Genomic DNA, 12,353 nt, shown 5'->3' with positions numbered 1-12,353 from the left:
TTCTCTTTGTGATGCCCTTATGCTCTCTAGGTCCTCTCCAATATGCATGCCAGGCCTTCTTGACCTGGTCTGAAGCATTTCATGCTTCTCAGTTCAGTCATCTAATTGAGAACTCAACTTCAGCCTTTATTTTCTATTGATTTATTTTGCAGTGCTTAAGATCAAATCCAGGACCTAATGCCTGCTAGGCAAGCACTCTACCACTGGGCCACATCCCCAGTCCTTTTAATTTTGAGACAGGATCTAGCTTAGATGCCCAGGCTTGAACCTACAGTCCTCTTGCTTCAGTTTCCTGAGTCACTGAGATTACAGGTGTGTGCTACCAGGCCCAGCTCCACCCTTTTTTCTTTCTGCCATTTCCCACATTTTTGGTGTTTAGGAAATATTAGGAAAAGTGGTTTGATATATAGACTGTGGGATTCAGAGATTCATAAATTATATTAGATACTTTAGAAGCAGTTTGATTTTATAATTGTTGCTATATAAAGCTTGGGATTCAGAAAGGTTTAGGTAAGGGTGGACTGAGCTAGAATGGTTCTGGTTTTATTTTGTTTTACATAATATTGGGCTTCTCTGGTAAGATTTAATATGACAAAAGAGTTTTGTAGCTAAAAAGAACTTAAAGACTAGTGATATATTATCTCAGAGCCCTCTCAGTACCAGTGTTAGGAAGTCTTTTTGCTTTTATTTCAGCACACTGTACCTTTTTTTCCCCCTTTGGTTATGGGGATTGAACCCATGGGCGCTCAACCACTATTCCACATCCCCAGCCATTTTTTATATTTTATTTAGAGACAGGGTCTCACTATGTTGCTGAGGCTGGCTTGGAACTTGGGATCCTCTTGCCTCAACCTCCAGAGCCTCTGGCATTATAGGAGTGCACCAACCACTGTGCCTGGCTCACAATATATTTCTTTACTTTGGCTTTTCCTGTACTATTTTGAAAATGTATGAAAAGGGGCCAGCTTACTTATGAACAAATGGCACTTTTACATTACTTTGTCTTCAGTGTTACAGAAATGAGTAAAAGGCTGAAATGCCATGCTCATCTTGCCTGCCACGGAATCCTCTGACCTAGCTTTAAACCCTGGCCCTACCAATTCTTTGTTATGTGGCTTTAGAAAACATTATGTGCCTCCTAAACATTATCTATTGGGTGAGCATCCATATTAAGGTTGCTGGGAGATTTAGATATGATAATGTATGTACTCAGTAAGGGATACTCTACTACTGAGCTACATCTCCAACCTCCAGCCCCTTTTTGCTAAGACTGGCCTTGAACTTGTGATCCTCCTCCTGTCTTAGCCTCCTGAGTGGTTGGGATTACAGGCATGAGCCATGGCACTCAGTCTTTTAGCATTTTTTTCAAGCAAATGAACCCTATGTTGTATTTAGAGGTGTTTTTCAGCATTTAGCATTATTGTAGGGGGTTGTAGCTCAGTGGTAGAGCGCTTGTCTGGCACATGTGAGGCCCTGGGTTTGATTCTCAGCACCACATAAAAATAATAAATAAAAATAAAGATATTGTATCCATCTACAAAAAAAAAATTTAAACAATACATTGAAGTTCAAAATTAGTTTCAAACTGTGGTTAGTTGAATATTTTCCTTGAAAGATTTTGTGTCCTGATTGACCTAGTTTCTATTCTGTTTGCAGTAGAATTAAGATTTATTCTGGCTAGGCATGGTGGGTATGCCTGTAATCCCAGTGATTTACGAGACTGAAGCAGGAGGATCATAAGTCCAAAGCCAGCCTCAGCAACTTAGAGAGGCCTTAAGCAACTCTACAAGACCTTGTTCTAAATAAATAAATAAAAGGGACTAGAGAGGTAGTTCAGTGGTTAAGCACCCCTTGGTTCAACCCTCCCAGTACTTAAAAAAAAAAAAAAAAAGATTTATTCTGTACCTGAATACTAATAAAATGGTTTTTATTTGACTAATTCCTATGTACCTTTTTACAATGTTACTAAAGACCTTAGCCCAGAAGATAAAAGTATATGAAGTTACAGTTATACACTAAGAAGCATTACAAGAACTGCTGGTAAAAGTGAGGAGGTTTTTGATCAGGATTTTGATAACTGTCTCCAAGAAAATAAACCATAAGGGGCTGGGGATGTGGCTCAAGCAGTAGCACGCTCGCCTGGCATGCGTGCTGCCCGGGTTCGATCCTCAGCACCACATACAAACAAAGATGTTGTGTCCGCCAATAACTAAAAAATAAATGTTGAAATTCTCTCTTTAAAAAAAAAAAAGAAAAGAAACCATAAAACTAATGCAGAATTTCAGTAAACTAGCAGAATTCAATATTACTGTAACAAGATTTTTACATAGTATCTAGTGGCTTAAATTAGGGATATGGTCTCATTTAAAAGAGGTCCTCAGGGCTAGGGCTGTAGCTCATTGGTAGAGCAGTTGCCTAGCATGTGCAAGGATGGATCCACAACACTACATAACAAAGAAAAGAGATCATCCTTTTTTTTGGGGGGGGGGGTGTTTGTTTGTTACTGGGGATTGAACTCAGGGGCACTTGACCACTGAGCCACATCCCCAGACCTATTTTGTATTTTATTTAGAGACAGGGTCTCAGCCTCCCAAGCCGCTGGGATTACAGGCATGCATCACCATGCTTGGCAAATTTAGAATCTTTCTTTCCTTCTATTTTATCTCTTTAGTGTGCTGCTTCCATCTTCGATATCATAAAGTGCTGTCAGAACTCCAGCCACAACAACTTAGTTCCATGTAGAAAGGTTAAAAGCAAGGACCAGAAGCTGAACACTGTTCAGCTACTTTTTTTTTTTAATTATGCTTTTTAGTTGTAATTGGACACAATACCTTTATTTCATTTATTTTTATGTGGTGCTGAGGATTGAACCCAGGACCTTGCACGTGCTAGGCGAGCACTCTACTGATAAGCCACAACCTCAGCCCCTGTTCAGCTACTTTTTGTAGCTCACTTCTCTTAAAGGTTTTCTGGAACCCATACTCAAATGACTTCTGCCGCACATAACTGCAGAGGAGATTGGGTAATCATGTTTTAGCTGGGCACCCAAGGAAAGGAATGTTTTGGAGAGGCAACTGACAGTCTGTATTCATCACTATATGAAGGTCTCTTTTTCCTCAAACCAGCAAAAGTATATTTTAAAATGTGATGGAAAATTTTAATTCACAATAGCAGCAAAAACTGTAAAAGGTTTGAAAATAGACTTAGCCACACAAGCACAGGAAAACGTGTAAAACATTGCTAAAAGACATAAACTAAAAACTGAAAGGATAGACACATAGCATGTTTCTAGATGAAAACATTTGATAAAGATTTCTTCTCTGCAAACTGTTCTCCAAGTGTGATGCAGTCTTATTTAAATTTTTAACATGATATTTATGGGTCTGATAAAATAGTTCTAAAGTTCATCTGAAATTTTCCACATGCTACAAAAAACTGACAGTTGATCAGGAATAGGACAAGACTAATGCAACAGAAATATTCAAAAACAGACCTTTGTTTTTTTTTTTCTAGAAATTTACTAAATAATAAAAGATCAGCAGAGAAAGAATGAACTGTTTTTTTACTTGCATTATTCAATATAGCAGTTACCAGCCACAGCTTTATGTTCATAACATTAAGTGCAGTTCAGTTTCCAGAAGCACTAATCACATTTCAGGTGCTTAGAAACCACAGGTGACTGGTTGCTACTGCACTGGAACACACAGAGAATGTTGTCATCATTGTAGAGATGCCATTGGACAAGTCAGCTGTAGATGGCAAGGAGACACCGAGAGGCTTACTCAGGAGAGGAGTTAGATCACTAAATGTAGGCCTTGTTGTTGTTTGTAGAGAGTGGTGTTCAGTGATGGCAGTTTTTATCTCCCTGATAAGTTTAAATCACTTGCAAACCACTGATTTAGATGTTAATCTTCCATACAGCTTGTAAAATTTAAGTTTATGTATTTCTGAATTTTTTCCATCCAGGATACTGTTCTTTGGCTCCTTGTAATTATTTTGTGGTTATACTGTTCAGCTACTTAATGGCAGTAATGAAAGTGCCAGCTTATAATATTTTGCTGAAATATTTTAAGAAGATATACCAGATTATGCTGCCAGCTAGTGCCCTATGGGGGTGAAGTTTGAGGCTATTTTTTTCCCCAAGCTGTGCATATACATTTGATTATCTCTTATCTGAAAAGAGTTGGAACCAGAAACAGTTCAAACTTTGGAGTTTTTTTTGGATTCAAGAATATTTTCATAGGCTTAACCCTGGTTAGCATCCCTAATCCAAAATGCTCCTGAATCCAGAACCTTTTATACCGTGCCAGTACTCAAAAAAGTGTCAGGTTTTTCAGATTGAGGTCCTCAACATTTACTTTTATTGGCCTCTAAGTAGGGAGGAAAAAAGATACTCTGAAGTATGTATGGGTAGATGATATTGTAGACCCAGCAGTTGCATTTAATCTTTGCTTATTTGTTGGCATCAGTTTCAGAGAAAACATATTCACTATTTTTCAGTATGAATTGATAACTTCCCCAGGGCTCTTTTTTTTTTTTTTTTTTAATTTGGGGATTTTGCTGCTCAAGAATTCTTTTTGAGAATACTTTATGTTGATTCACTTTCTGGACATATTGTGTCTAGCAGTCATATGAATTATATGAATATTATGTGTACATAAAGTTTATTTTAATGTTCTTCTAAGTAATGCTGTGAAAAGCTTTTCACATAGAAGCAGATAACACTTCTACATTAGTAGAGTACTTCTTGGAGGTCTGTAGTTATAATTAATCTGGTTAAATCCTTCATGTAATAGCAGATTTTTGTTGTTTGTTTTGATTTATTGTGGTGGTGGTTTGTTTGCTTTGTTTTCTCGAAATACTAGGGTTTGAACCCAGAGGCCCTCTACCACTGAGCCACACCCCAACCCCTCACCTCCCCACCCCACCCCACCCCCCCTTTTTTTTTTTTTCTTTTTTAAACAGTCTCAAGTTATTGAGGCTGGCTTCAAATTTTGAATCTTCCTGCCTTAGCCTCCAAGTCACTGGGATTACAGGCTAGTTTTCTGTTTTAGAAGCATGGCTTCTGCAGACACTAGAGTACCAAGCATCAGTTTCGTGTGTACTGCATAAAAGATTGTGTGAACCCTGTCTTTCTGATTTTAAAAATTGATTTCTTATTGGGGCTGGGGACATAGCTCAGTGGCAACAAGTGTAGTTAGCATGCTCAAGGCCCTGGTTTGGTCCCCAGCACCACATTAAGGAAAAAAAAATTATTTCTTCCTAAGTTGGTAGGTTCCTTGTGTGCATAGTGATTCCCAACCTAATATATGCCCAAACACAAAAATAGGAACAAATACTATGCAGCACTGTAGTGGGTATAATAGGTCCACAGAGGTCTAGGGGACACATCCTTAGGCTTCAGAAGACTAGTGAAATAGAGAACATATGTAAAACATTAAAAACATACCTAAACCAGGCATAGTGAGGCATGCCTCTAATCCTAGCAACTCGGAGGCTGAGGTAGGAGAATGGCAAGCTTGAGTCCAGTGTCAGTAACCTTAAAAGACCTGTCTCTCAAAAAAAGAAAAAGAGAAAGAAAACTATGCCTAACGTATAATGAATTTAACTTTAATAAAATCATCCCAAAGTGATAGCACATCTGTAATCCCAGGTTCTCAGGAGGCTTGAGACAGTAGGTCATGAGTTTGAGGCCAGTTTCAGCAACACAGCAAGACCTTGTCTTCCTGTGAGCAGGAAGCTTGTAATTTTAAAAGTACAAAATTAGGCTATCAGCTTTGGTAAATGTTAAGATCTGTGTAACTTATCTGAAATAATTTATCGGAAATCACCAGATGCTTACATGTTTAACAACACTCAGCTTTCAGTAAATTTCTTTTGTTTTCTCTCCCACTGTATTAATAAAATCGAAGCAGCAAAAGATTACCGGTGTCCAGTTTAAGGATTACACTTTCAGGAGTTGGGTATATATTGGGTCCAAGCTATTCTAAAGAAGTGCAATATTGGATGATTTCCTCCTACCCCAGAATATTCTTTGTTAACAGTTTTTCAGGACCTCCATTCTGACTGTTCTGGTGCCACAAACAGTCTGGAAAAACTGTACTTTGTTACTTAAACAATTATAGTTCATTCTCAAAAATGGAGTCATAGGGGAGGGGGGCGGGAAGGGGGCTGGGGCTATGGCTCAGTGGTAGAGCGCTCGCCTAGCACATGCAAGGCCCTGGTTTCGATTCTCAGCACCACATAAAAATAAATAAATAAAAATAAAGGTATTGTGTCCAACTACAACTATATATAAATGGAGTCACTGGGAGTGTTATCTATTGCAGTGTCCTCTAAGATTTGGGCTTAAGAAACTGTCATTCTCAGAATGCTCTAGCAGAGGTTGTAGTTTTGTTTCTGGTATCTAGGTGAAAGGCCAGCAAGATTCTACCAGGTACCAAATCCTTAATGTTTCCATAGTGATGAGATGTCTTAAGTTCTAAAACTCTTCATGTATCATTGGCATCTTTACATATCTGCATCTTTGGCTTCCAACAACAGAGTGAAAAAGAACTGAGGACCTGCTGTGGGCCCTGTTCAGGTTTAGAGGCTGTGATACTGCTCCCTGTTCTTTAAGAATTCTGACAAATGGCTAGTCAGAAAACAGTATTGGCTAATAAACTGTTTATCATTCAGAACTCTAAATGCTTTCTAACGGTTTATCTGTTTTTCTCTAGGGACATTCCAGCTACATCACACACCTTGATTGGTCACCGGACAACAAGCATATAATGTCTAACTCCGGAGACTATGAGATATTGTACTGTAAGTGTGAATAATCATATATGGGCTCAGATGTGACTGTCATGGGCACTAATGAACAGGCTGCCTAGAATGTGAATTATCTGAAGTAATTTATTGGAAATCACAAGATGCTTGCATGTGAATAAAACTCGGCTTTTAGTAAGCCAAGAGAATGTATGCTGGCTTCTAACTTGACAAAGCATATGTTACTCTGAACTAAGTAATGAGAATTGCAAATGTGGTTCACTTCTCCAGAAAAGTAATGAGTTTAATGGTGTAAAACTAAAGGCACATGTAGTAGTAGTAAGAAATTTCTCAGTAAGATTGATGCTGCTCTTAATGTTTTTTCATTTAACAACTTTTCCTGGAGGCAGGGAGAAGGATAACAGCCATAGGGCATTTATGCTTTTTAGGAGAAAACAAAAAAACAATTCCGTGTGAAACAATTTGTAGTTCTATAAAACCCTGTTAAGTAAACACTTTTTTTCCCTTTTTAAATGTGTCTTAATGTTTTTCAGTGTATGGATTATAAATACAAGTAAACGTGGCTAGTTTGAATCAAGATGCACTTTCAAATACATTTGTACACAAGCACTGTGATTATACTTCCTGTTTCTAAATTTAAAGGGGACATTGAAAGTGGCTGCAAACTAATCAGGAATCGCTCGGATTGTAAGGACATAGATTGGACGACGTATACCTGTGTGCTAGGCTTTCAAGTCTTTGGTAAGAACATAACCCCTGATGTGAAGAGGCCATCTCTGAGGTTTTTATTTATGCTTACTTGCTTAAATTGATAAATGAAATATAGTCCATTTACATTCTTTAAGTGTTATCACTATTAATGTTATTGTCAGAAAAAATTAAATGTGTATTAGTATTTAACCAATACAGGATTGTTCTCTGCAGAACTCAGCACATTTGGTCCCCAGTAAATATGAGACAGTCAAAAGGAAAGGAATTTACATACTAATGCAGATTTTCTTCCCTCCTCCTCCTTTTCCCCCTCCTTTCCAAATGAAGCTTTTAAATTGGTAAAGTCATTCATTTTTTTTAATGGAAGCTGTATTGAGATCTCACATACTATTCAGTTCACCTGAGTTGGTTTTCATATATTTACAGAGTTGTGGAATTATTGTGGTCTAATTTTAGGACATTTTCATCACCCCAAGAAGAAATTTTGTACCCATTAGCATCACACTCCATCTTTCTCCCTTCCTCATCCTCTCCCCCAACCCTGGAAACCACTAATTTACTTTCTCTATTCCTTTTCATGTAAGTGGAAGCATACAATATATGATGCACTGAGAGTGGCTTCTTTCATTTAGCATAACTTTTTCAAGGGTCATTCATGTTGTGGCACATTTCAGTACCTCATTCTTTTTATGAATGACAGCCCTTTGTATGGATATATACTTCATTTTGTTTATCCTTTCATTGGTTAATGGACACTTAGGTTTGTTTCCACTTATTAGCCATCATAAATAATGCTTCTATGAACAATCATGTGCACATTTTTTTGTAGTCATGTTTTCGTCTGATGAGTGGAATTGCTGGCTCAAATGCTAACTCTGTGTTTCACCTTTTGAGGAATTAATAGACTGTTTTCCAGAGTGCCTGCACCCTTTACAGGCCCCCCAGCAGTGAATGAGGGTTTCAGTTTCTCTGTGTCCTTGCAAAATGCACTATTCAAAAATTACACTTTTGCATGTGGATGTTAAGCCATCCCTGCACTGTTTGTCCAAATACCAAGGCATTTTTAGTAGATGTTATTTAAAGATAAAATTTGGAGATTATTTCTAATCTGATGTTTTGGACATTTCTAGAAATCTGTCCTTCGTAACAGTTTCCTAAGCCTTTACATATCCTTCCGAAAGGGTTAGAAGATAAATAGAAAAGTTAAAATTATAAAGCCTTGTTTGTAAAGAGGCGTTATGCTCAGTATTTAAAATAGTGGATATGGGCTGGGGAGCACGCATGCGTGCGGCCCGGGTTCGATCCTCAGCACCACATACCAACAAAGATGTTGTGTCCGCGGAGAACTAAAAAATAAATATTAAAAATTCTCTCTCTCTCCTCTCTCACTCTCTCTTTAAAAAAAATAAATAAATAAATAAAAATAAAATAGTGGATATGAATGTGGCACCAATACCCAAAGCAGATATCAAAAATATTATATTTTTTCTTCAATAGTACATCTCTGCCTTCTGGAATTTGGGCTTTTGTCTCCAGCCTGATCACAGATCTGAGTATCTGTTTATGCTGTGTACATTAGAAAACAAATCCATTATGCTCTTAGGATAGAGAAGACTAAAAAGCAAGGAAGAAACTTAAAACAATCCGAACTTCTCCATAACAGTTTAATTATTTTGGGTGAAACTCAAACATTAGCTAGTAGCTGGTAATAATACAGTAATTATTTACTTGTCACAAGATAACAAAAGTGATTTTACTTGTTCAGCAAGTTTACCAAAGCCTTATTTATTCTCTAGAGCAACATTCAGCCAACAGGAGGCCAACCTTAAATGTTCCACGGTTTTAATGTAACCTAATGGAAGTTTGTGTTCAACAACATTACCAGTGCCTTGTAATGATTCAGAATAATTGCATAATAATAATAATTGTAACATACCGTTACATTTGGTATGCCTGATCTCTGGACATAAATAATGTTTCTGTGAAAATTCTGTGGTGTAGCAGGCTAGAACAGTGGACGTCCCGCCAGTGCATCTCCATAAAACAGAAGGTCTCCGAGGTATCTTGGAGTCACCTGCTTTGAAGGAACTTAGAATCTACTTTGAAGACATAGTGCTATGGCTCTGTTCTTGAATTTGCCATACAAGTAACTGCTAAACTTTTCCTTTTAAAAAGGAAGAGTTTATTGTTCGGGTGAGTCAAGCTGAAATTAATATATCAGCCCCACCTGCTGGCTTCTATTAAGAACTACTGAGTCTAAGTTTTCCATCTTGAGGCTATTTAGATTTAACATGTACAGCATCACAGCTCAGTTTTTTAAGGCTGATTTTTCTATATTTCTGTTGTTTACATGTCAAAGGTGTCTGGCCAGAAGGATCAGATGGGACAGACATAAATGCACTGGTGCGATCCCACAAGAGAAAGGTGATAGCTGTTGCAGATGACTTTTGTAAAGTCCATCTGTTTCAGTATCCCTGCTCCAAAGCAAAGGTAACCTCATCTTAACAGACCAGTATGGTTAGGACCTGTTTTGGGGGATAATTTTGTGTCACTGATAAGAAAATATCTTCAGGGTTAATAATTAGTCCTCATGATTCGGTGATGCACAGAGGGAAAACAGGGTCATCTGTGAGCATCCAGGCAGACACTGCTTATCTCCTGTTCCTTATTAAGGACAAAAAGACAGCTGTACAGTTAGCAGCTGGTGGTATTTTGTCCCTTTTCATTTACTGTCAAGTTTATTTTGATCTTTTGGCACTTTTAAATTTATCTTATTTTTTGAATCATGTACAATCCTGCCAACCTAGTCACTTCCCCCCTACCCATCTCACAGAAGTAGTTACCAATTGTTTTGTTTCTCCTTTTATATAAAGGGGTATTTAAAAGCAATTATTGTTAGCCTTATTCCTCATATTTGATGACTTCATAGCTTTGATTTGAATTACCTGTTTAACAAGCTGAGTCACTTCCCTTAGCCAGTCAGCTCCATTTCATTGACTAGGAATAAGTTTTAATATTCCTGTCTTAATTTCTTTTATATAGGCTCCCAGTCACAAGTACAGTGCCCACAGCAGCCATGTCACCAATGTCAGTTTTACTCATAATGACAGTCATCTGATATCAACTGGTGGAAAAGACATGAGCATCATTCAGTGGAAACTTGTGGAAAAGTTATCTTTGCCTCAGAATGAGATTACAACAGATACTACTATAACCAAAGCCCCCATCTCTTCCATTGAAAATACCATCCAGTCTAATACTCCTACACTGCCTCCCTCCCAGCCCTTAAATGAGACTGCTGAAGAAGAAAGTAGAATAAGCAGTTCCCCCACACTTCTGGAGAATAGCCTGGAACAGACGATGGAGCCAGGCGAAGACCACAGCGAGGAACAGAGTGAGGAGGGTAGCGAGGACCTCGGTGAGCCTATTTACGAAGAACCAGCCATCGAGGTGAGCGGAAAGCAGAGTGGAGCTACTCTTCCTGAGGGCCAGCAAGACACTCCCTCCCTGTCCTGAGACCCAGTCCTCAGTGCAGCTGTTTTCTCCTTCAGCTGCATGTGATTTTGTGATAAAGTTCAGATAATAGGATGGAGAATCACTGTTGATCACGATTGTGTTTTCTGCATAATCTGTTTTCTTCAATAGTCTTATATTTCAGTCTCTCAAATGCAGTCAGCCTAAAGGTTCAGTTTGGTATGCATTTAAAATTAACCAAACCTAATAGTATAAAGACTGAAACATTAATCATGTCTCTGAAATCATTGTGTATGTAAGTGATAGGATGTAAATACTGGAAACAGGAAACAACAGTTGTATTGATTGAAAATAAACCCTCTTGTTATCTGAACGTGTTTTCTTCAGGAACAACCAGAGGCATCACAAACACTGTTACGCATCTACTGGCTTAGATTGCCACTTTTCTTCCTGACTTAGAAAAAGAAACTGGGGAAAACAGTGTGCTCTTATTGAGATATCCTCCCACCCCAAATGTCAAATGGAAATTTTTTTAATTAAGAAAAACTTCAGTATTGGCAAGTGCAATGGTGTTGCCTTCTTGAATAATAATGCCTCTTCTTACACTACCAGTAGATGTCCAGATGTGCTTGTTAGTCTACTATATAGGTGCTGCCTTTTCTAAGTTATAACAAGGAATAGTCCTTCATTTCTTGTGTGCAAATCTATTTTATCCTAGAACTGAGAAAGCATTAGTTTGTTGAAGAGCTTTTAATGTATATTAAACCACTGATGCTCAGAAATGGTGGATTCTTCCAAAGAGTCCTTTGCTGGCCTAAACATTCTCTAACATTTGCCATTCGAGTGAATGGAAGAAGAAAAAACCACATGCCTTTAAAACCAAACTGTAATAATTAGCTGGCTAATTTTAGTTTAGCCTTCATCGTCATTTGTTCCCTCAAAAGGAGAAATATAAACACAGTAAGTTTAAGTGATTCAATTGGTGCTTGAAATTCATTGGTTGTAATTTTTATATAAATTAATTATACTGATAGGATATTCATCAAATTGAAAATTTTTTTACAGAATTGTGAATAACAGTCACAGTAATTTTTTATAAATTACATACTTAAAAGATTTGCTGTATGTGGTGATTTTTTTTTCTGACGGAGTTGCTATAAGCTTTGCAAATCAAATGTGGCTGTTTTATGCAATGCATGTATTTATTATGCATTGAAAAGTTTGTTTTTTGTTTTAAGTTTTGTCCTCAACTATGTTTTTCTTAAGTACGTGTCTCCTACTTTAAAATAATTACTGACAGATATGCATTTCCTATATGTTTGTTTATACTTTGATTACAAATTTTTTTTTCTTATTTTTTAACTTGCCACATTGTTTTGATATTTTCTTGTTTTGTA

General features: G+C 37.5%; 1 protein-coding gene across 3 annotated transcripts in view; it reads left to right on the top strand.

Moving 5' to 3' along the window:
- EML4 (EMAP like 4) overlaps positions 1 to 12,347 on the top strand; it is a 141,163-nt gene extending 128,816 nt beyond the window's left edge. For all 3 annotated transcript variants that reach the window (XM_081264809.1, XM_081264808.1, XM_081264807.1), the window contains 4 exons: positions 6,720 to 6,807; positions 7,414 to 7,512; positions 9,842 to 9,972; positions 10,525 to 12,347. In XM_081264809.1, the coding sequence (XP_081120935.1) occupies positions 6,720 to 6,807; positions 7,414 to 7,512; positions 9,842 to 9,972; positions 10,525 to 10,998 (792 nt within the window). In that variant the 3' untranslated portion in view covers positions 10,999 to 12,347. The remainder of the gene's footprint in view (positions 1 to 6,719; positions 6,808 to 7,413; positions 7,513 to 9,841; positions 9,973 to 10,524) is intronic.
- The last annotated feature ends 6 nt before the right edge of the window (positions 12,348 to 12,353 follow it).

Source organism: Spermophilus citellus (genome assembly GCF_964194105.1).
Source record: "Spermophilus citellus genome assembly, chromosome: 13".
In the NCBI taxonomy this organism is placed as follows: Eukaryota; Metazoa; Chordata; class Mammalia; order Rodentia; family Sciuridae; genus Spermophilus; species Spermophilus citellus.
This window is presented reverse-complemented; position numbering and strand designations above follow the sequence as displayed.